At 41.7% G+C, this 8,022-nt stretch overlaps 1 protein-coding gene across 4 annotated transcripts; it reads right to left on the bottom strand.

Moving 5' to 3' along the window:
• Nucleotides 1-725: 725 nt before the first annotated feature.
• LOC128523708 (small membrane A-kinase anchor protein-like) lies at nucleotides 726-7,659 on the bottom strand. 4 transcript variants are annotated; one of them, XM_053495791.1, is made up of 2 exons: nucleotides 7,380-7,659; nucleotides 726-2,268 (listed from the first exon to the last, which is right to left on the bottom strand). In XM_053495791.1, exon 2 carries the CDS (start codon nucleotides 2,135-2,137, stop codon nucleotides 1,865-1,867), a length of 273 nt encoding a protein of 90 aa, XP_053351766.1. In that variant the 5' UTR covers nucleotides 2,138-2,268; nucleotides 7,380-7,659; the 3' UTR covers nucleotides 726-1,864. The 4 variants fall into 4 exon arrangements, with proteins under 4 accessions (XP_053351766.1, XP_053351768.1, XP_053351767.1 ...); XM_053495793.1 differs by lacking the exon at nucleotides 7,380-7,659 and adding an exon at nucleotides 7,058-7,142; XM_053495792.1 differs by lacking the exon at nucleotides 7,380-7,659 and adding an exon at nucleotides 6,422-6,825.
• Nucleotides 7,660-8,022: the final 363 nt, after the last annotated feature.

The raw sequence follows: 8,022 nt of genomic DNA, 5'->3' as shown, positions 1-8,022 counted from the left end.
TAGGAATTGGTTATGATTAAAATCAGAATAGAAACTTAAAAAAAGATGAAAAATCTAATAATACAGTAGCTCCCATGCTGAAGGCGCTGGCCACTTCCCCGACCCACCTTAATAATGTGAAATAAAATCTATTAGGTAATGTCTGCCCTGGCTATCATTAGATGCATATACAGTGTGGCCATGAAGTCCAGGTCCATAGGGGGGAAAAATGATAAATTACAGCAAATACTTGAATCAGCGGAAATCTGACTTCTCTGCACTTCTGCATAAGCCGAATAGAAGAACGCAGAACATTTCTTGATGTATCAAAACACAGAGAGGATTTAGGTCTGGATCTGTTCTATCTTCTGTTGTTACTTTAGAAGTTATTTGGGGTCTGAGATGAATTCCTATGGATTCAGTCTCTCATGATGTTAAGCTGCAAAGTTCCTAAAGATACGTTTATGTACCAACCTCAGCAGCGACCTCATTTCCCCTCTTGTCTGTTCCAACCATTCAGCATCAGCAGTACACTAATGACCGGCCTGATCATCATCTGTCATCTTCTGCACCTGTTTCTCCCTGGTTAAAACATTTCTAGATGTTTTTTTTTATTTATATTTGAATTATAGATCAATGTGCGGTTTTAAAAACACAGAAAAGGTCCACTGAAGCTGCACAGGTTACATGGACAAAAACTTGCCAAAAATGAGAGGGGGAAAAAGTCCTTCAGACTGACGAAAAGGACAAGAACTTTTCCTCAACACTGTATTTAAAATACATGGCAGTCTGGCTTTTTGAAAGAAACATATGAAGAAATGAGAGGGTGGCTCAAGACTTTTGCACAGAACTGTACATCTGTTTAATGTCTGGAATATTATTGGTTCTTGTAGTTGCCCTGCACACAAGTTTACATTACATTATGGCATTTGGCAGTTCACAGCACACACAAAAGGTCTATTGACTTTCACTAAATTTGATATGCAGCCATGTTTAAAAATTTTACTGCGCTTCATGAAATGCATTAAACAGAAAAAAATGTTTTTTGGTTGTAAGGTGGTATCAGAATGCACAACGCGACGCATTTAGAAATTTAACGTCAATAAGGCACTGCTAAGACGCCCGTCTAAAACGCACCCCGGGTGTAGGACGGCACACAACCTACGGAGCAGCTACAAACACAAGCTAACTAAAGTCTGACTCTGAAACATGTTTGCGTTTATGCGAGCCTGTTTTCTCCACTAGCTGACATCTGGATCGTGCTGATTAGCATAACGTTTATTCAAGTTACTGATCCCACAGGACTGTCATTAGAGGATCTTCACTGCGTAATCTGAAACGGTATCAGTCTAAGTGAGGAATTCGGCCAGGGTTTTATTGGAATCTCGTACAGGAATCATTAAAAACAAAAAAATGCTGTTACTGTACGACACCAATCGACTTTAATGTAAAAACCCATATACGTCCTCCAAACGTACAAACATGAGATTGTTGATTCAAGCGAATGCTGGGATCGTTATCTTGGCTTATTTATAGCATCTCTGGGATCAGTGCCATTTTGGTCTCTGGACATTGCTCTTGGCGTGTCCTGTACAAATTCAGGCTATGAGTATGACATGTCTCAGTGATTAAAAAAAAAGAAATAAAAAAATGCAGAGGCTTACTCTTGCTTTGATAGCACTTCTTTTTGTACTTTTGTGCTTTTACAGACAAAAAAGCCTCAATGCTGCCACCGTACTACCTCCCACACAAACATTATACACTTACAAATGGTATGCAAACACCGAATTTCTTCCGCGTTCACGCCATGCAGCGGGTTATGGCCTTCATCAGGCCGAGCCGTGCTCCTGGACCTCGGGAAAAAGCACGTGTGATGTAACAGCCTTCATGGCACATCACACTCAATGTACGGGATGTCACTGTAGCGGCTGTCCACCTCGGCCCACTGCTGCACGGCCCGAGTCACGATCTCCTCCGAGAGTCTCTGCGCGTACTCCAGAAGGACGGGGTTGACCCGCTGCATGTCCTGATCCGCTCCCACTTCCGAATTCACCAGGACCGCCTTCTCTCCTTGCTTTTTTCCAGACTTGCTGTCCTCCTTCTCCACCGTGCCGGAGTTCTGAGCGGGCTTGCTGCACTTGGATTTGACGCATCCCATGATCCAAAAAAATGGTGCATTGGTTTGAAAGAGCGGAAAAGGGGGAAAATCAAGAGGAAGATGGTGTTTGGTGAAGTTTAGCCACTGAGCAGGTCATAAAACAGCTCGGTCATGGACGACTCCTGATGTCCCTGTTAAAGGAAGATGAAGAGCATGATTGATTTCTGTCGCTGATCTTTACTTGACTTGATAAACACACATTCTGACAGTGGCTCTAGTTAAAAGTGTTTATTTATTCAAGTGTATTGATGGTTTGGGGCTTTGTGTGTGTGTGTGTGTGTGTGTCCAGAACACAGAAAGGACAAGCAAGTCCTTGCTATATAGACACATTTAGAGAACAGAACATGTTAAATACACTGATGCTCAAAATACTGAAAAAATGTGTGTAAACATTAGGGAAATGTTTAAGGAGTCTCCAGTGTCAGAGCTTTGTAATGCTCAGAGGTGAAGCTCTCACTTACTCACTCATTCTTCGTCTATACCGCATTATCCTGTATACAGGGTCATGGGGGACCTGGAGCCTATCCCAGGAGATTAAGGGCACAAGATGTGGTACACCCTGGACAGGGAGCAAATCAATCCCAGGGCACACGAACCCGGGATCGAACCCGGAACCTGGAGGTGCAAGGCAACAGTGCGTCCCACGCCACAGAGCTGTGACTTCAAAATTTTGCAATGTCCTCAGAACAAGGAGTTGATAGAAGTTGTTCATACAGTAGATGATATGACATTAGCAAGAACATGAACTAACTTGTCTCTTAGATTTGACATGGAAAATAAGCAGTAAGGAACAGTAACTCTCTTCTTCACACGTATTTCTGACATCAGTTTTGTGCTCTTAAAAGTCAACTAAAGCCAGCTGTGTCTCATTTTCATTGTCGGTTGTTAAAAAGCCCAGCGCAAGTAAAATCAGCATCTAAAAATATTCCTACGATATTCCTACAGTCATTCTCTGACTATCTACAATTATATCTTTAAAACAATACTAGAGACAAACATGAATGTTTCTTCAGTTTATTAGTTCAGCAGTTCTTGAACACACACTTTCTAAACCTATTGATTGGGATCGATGGTCCAACACCATGGCCACCACGTTTCATGTTCAAATTTTTTTATAGAATTATACCAAGGCCAAATTCTTCAGTACAGCAATATTCTTAAAAAGTACAGTCAGTAGTGATGCGCGGGTCATCTGGTAACCTGCGAGTCGGGTTGGGGCGGGTAAAGAAATTGTCACTTTATTTGCGGGGCGGGTTGGGGCGGGTCATTAAAAACAAAATGAAATAAAAAAATCCATGTATGTTGCGTGCAATTCCCTATAGCCTATATTAAATATTTGGGAATATCTATTTTCATATTTTATTAAGTTCTTTGATAAGGTTACGTCATGTGACAAGTCACGAAAGCGCCAAGCAGCTACCGCTGCCAGTCACAACAAAAACAAAGAAATAAAAGTGAAGATGGAAGACGAGGCGCGGGAGAAATTGAGGTCAGGAATTTACATCATTAAAAGAAAACAAACGAACGTAAAAACGCTAAATAAACATTTCGTGTGATAAATGAAAAAAAAAAGTCAGTGGTTTTTTAGCATAGGCTGTAAACTGTAGGCCTGCCCTATACAAATCTAACATAAAAAAAAATGTTTAGCTCAGATTACAAACGCTGCTTTGTAAAGGTTTAAAATGTGTATCATTATCTTGTTATTAATATGACCTGATATAATTATGAACTATATGTTTCCAAGCACTTTCAGGCTGAAATAAAGGCTGTTTTCATTTGAATTACAATGCCTAGTATGTCTGTTTAATGGTCGCGGGTGCGGGGCGGGGCAGGTTGGAAAAATAGATACAGTGGTGCGGGGCGGGCCAAATAATTTCATAAAAGCGGGACCCGCGGGTTGGAAAAATACCTTGACCCGCGCATCACTAATAGTCAGGGTATACACACTGGAAGGGGTGCACACACAAAGCAAATCAGCAACTATTGAGGCATTAGTAAGTAGTTATAACGATGTCGGGCAAATCTTGGTGCATACAGCACATTTTATCATAAAACTATAGTTGTCTTTGTGCTTCTTGTATGTCTGTGTATGCTGGATCCTTTTAACAGAAAAAGGTGAGATTTAATGTTTTCATTTATGGTCATCACAAACAATATCCTATGTATTTATTTTCCTTTTTTGCCAACCTCTGATTTGTTTTTGTTTATGTTTACGGATAACAGAATAAAATCTTTTAACGCCAAAGTATACTTAAGCAATATTACACAAGTGGGCATGCTCTCAGTGAATATCAGGATAGCTGTGAAGCAGACGTAGTCATGAGCACTGAAGTTATCGCAGCAGTGCTGATATTTTGTACAACAGCACGACCTCGAGTGTGGTATCACTTTTATACAACAGTTCCACAAACACCATTTTATTTTAACAGATTATGATTTGTTTGTTTATTTAGCCAGTTATTTTTGCGCTGCCAAAAACATGTCCTTCCGCACCTGAAGGAACTAACTAACCGCGACTGGCAGAGCTGGCGACTGGCAGTTAGTGTAATTAACAGGGGTGAAAATAGTTTAAATCCTTACTGGTACTTTAGAATCCCAGCTACTGGATGCAGTGCCGGTCCCAAGCCTGGATAAAATCATCAGGAAGGGCATGTGGCGTAAAACCTGTGCCAAGTTGTGTGCAGATCAGATGGTCTGCTGTGGTAACCCGCCTTTGACGAGATCAACATCAACTGTGTTGCTAAAAAGGTTTATCGCATTTGTAGTAATAATTAATGATAATGGAAATAAAGAAAAGTGGCTTATTATTATTACTATTACTGTTGCTGTTGTGGGTGAAAAAAAAAATTACCCGAATCATAGTCTCCTGCACAAAGCCATGTTTTGGCTCTGTGTCACATGACCAGCCTGAGCCCTGATACTAACACAGGAACGTCAGAAATCTGAAGAGCGTATGGACTCTGACCCACACACAACACTTTGCACTCATTCACTCATCGTCTATACCGATTTATCGTGTATACTGGTGGCTTAGTGGTAGGTGTTCCGCCTGCCATGCGAAAGGCCCGGGTTCAATTTCCTGCCAGTGCCCAAACCCCCCAGCCACTAGACACAGTGCCGGTTCCAAGCCCGGATAAATGAGAGGGTTGCGTCAGGTGTTGTGCGGACCGGATATTCCGCTGTGGTGACCCCTTGACCAATCCATCTCAGGGCACACAAACACACACTTTCATCCACAACCTGGATTACCCCATCATCCCATTACTCACAGTCTCCACTATGACGTAACTATGATGTAACAGTATAGGGTCTGTGTATAAAAACAGACAGGGAAAATCTCAAGGTCAAGGGGGACCCACAGGATCGGCTGAGGTTAAAAAGATTCAACTGGTACACAGCATCAACGAAAAGATCGCTAAAGATCTCAGGCTAAGGAGGGCTATAGAGTTAATCCCAATGGTAGAAAAAGCCCTGGCAGATGTTACGGACCTTGGAAATATTAGTACAATCAAGAACCCACTTGTGATAAAGTCCATTGAGAGCAAGTTACCTGAGTTTGTGAAAAGACAATGGTAATCCTGCAAATGCCATTACACCAGAGAAACTCTTTGATGCACTACTAATGTTCCTATAAAAAAAAAAAAGAAATTCTTGAAAGCCTTAAGTCACTTAAAATCTCAGAAAAGGCAGAAAGGCCAGAAAGTTGAGGCTGAGAAGTATACCTTTACCTGAACGACAAAGAAAGTTTCTACAGAAAGTGGATGTGTCGTGTGTGGGGAAGAGAAGCATAGAGACAAAATCTTCTTTTGCAAAAAGTTTAAAGAACTAAAACTAGCAGAGACAAAACCTATTGTAAAGGAACTGTGTGCGTGTAAAAAGTGCTTGGGATAGGATGGTGACAGGTGCAGTGACAACTATCTGCAGAAACAAAGACTGTACTGTAAAAAGGGAGCCTCGTCAGACCATCATTACTGCCTTTGTTCAAAAGTTGAACTCAAGAATATGGGTGGGGAAAGAGCCACCACCAAAGACCCCAGGACTCTCATTAGAACTAGCAGAAAGTGCAAGGTTCAACAATGCTAAGATGGTAGACTGCTCTGAGAAAGACAAAATGGAACTTTTAGTTGGGAGGGGATCAAAAGAACTCTTGTTCTCATGATGTTGATGGAAGTAACCACTATTGCAGGACAAAAAATTGGCATTCTGATAGATCTGGCCTCAGACACAATTATATTACGCACAAAGCTGCTGATAGACTTAAGTTAAGGTGAGAAAAAAAGTTACCTTGGTGGTTCATGGGGTTGGCAAGATGGCCATTAGAGTGAGCACAAAAAGGTACCGGAGTCAAGACTCGGACGGTGAAGGCTCATTAGTTGATCTGTTATGGGTTAGAGGAGATCGCCAACGTCCAAAGAAGTGTAACTCCAGAGCAGCTTAAAAAAATCTTTTCACAACGCAGACCTCAAAGAAATTGATAAGGCAGGAGAAGACTGAACTCCTTATCAGCCACTGAGAGGCGAGACTCGCACCACAAAGAATGAAAGTTGTGGGAGATCTCGTCCTTTGGGACAACCCGTTGGGGAAAACTGTTGCTGGAGCACACCCAGATCTGTTTGAGAGGGTGGATATGACGAGTCTACGGCGCATGAGGGCAGCCGCAGTCGAGTATGAGGAAATCTTTGAAAAGGTTGAAGCTCCAAATATCCCCAAGATAATCCAAAGAGGAAAAAGTCATGTAGCTGAAAGAAAAAGGAAAAAGCTCACTGGCAAGTAACCAGGAGAGGTAAAAATAGGACAATATTTCGGGGCAGACTGTGAACCAAAATGTGGTGGGTAGCGTTGTGGTAACTGTCAGCCTGGAGGAAAAGAAATGACTCTAGCAGAAGAGAAGGGACTTGAGATCATAAGAGAGGGTCTCACCTATGTTGAAAAAGATTCCCACAGTAAATCTCCACTGCTCCCCGACAGTGCTAACCACTGAGTGCACCTTACAGGAAGGTAACAGGTACTGTAGAATGGCGTGTTCATACAGCATGTGCACTAATCATGACTGTAATGTGTGTCATGAAGCATGGTGCTGAGAGATCAAGGTCACAACAGAGCATTGATAATATGTATCAATTCCTAATAAAAACAATACACATCATCTTTTAGATGCCAGTCAACCCAGAGTAGAGTGGTGTGTGTGTGTGTGTGTGTGTAAGAGAGAGAGAGAGAGAGAGAGAGTGAATGAAGCTCCTACCTCTTCATGACTGGAGGTGCACAGAAATCCTCTCTGCACACGTGAGCATCTGCAGAATAACACGCACGTGATTGGAGTCTTTTGAAGTTTCTCCCTGATTGTTAGAAAAAGCACAGAATGTAGGTGAAATGTCGCACTGCCTCCAGTCAGTCCATCACTGAAGCGATGTTCTCTTAATCCTGTCTGTCTCTTTCTTTTATCTTCTCTCTCCCTCTTTCTGTTTTTGCACCATGTGCTCGTCTCTCTGGTTCCCTCGGTAATCTTTATCCCCAGCCAGCCAGCATTACCGAGGCGCAGTGTAAAAGTAGGTTATAGCAGATTTCATGGTCATTTCATGGTTAAAGTTATGACCTTTTATTATTCGTTTTTGTCGCCATCTGGCGGCCAGGTCTGATACTTCAAGCAGAAGTTACAGCTGGTGACTCTAAAATTAAAAAGTGATATTTCTTTAGCCTTTTATACCTGTTTTTTTGCTATTTTGCAAATAAATTGAGATATGCATTACTTTTAGTACGCAATTTAAATAAACAACTTCCATACGTAATACTTACAAAATCGCAATACAAATCAAGGCACCAACTAGGTATTAATACACGGCACCTAGGTATTGCAATAATATCATATCAGGTTATCCCTGGTGATT

This window comes from Clarias gariepinus, chromosome 5 (genome assembly GCF_024256425.1).
Source record: "Clarias gariepinus isolate MV-2021 ecotype Netherlands chromosome 5, CGAR_prim_01v2, whole genome shotgun sequence".
Taxonomy (NCBI): Eukaryota; Metazoa; Chordata; class Actinopteri; order Siluriformes; family Clariidae; genus Clarias; species Clarias gariepinus.
Note: the sequence above shows the minus strand (reverse complement) of the source record. Positions and strands in the feature narration are given on the sequence as shown.

What these genes read in the sequence shown, in the direction of transcription:
- LOC128523708 (XM_053495791.1), bottom strand. Translation starts at nt 2,137, where the DNA reads ATGGGATGCGTCAAATCCAAGTGCAGCAAGCCCGCTCAGAACTCCGGC.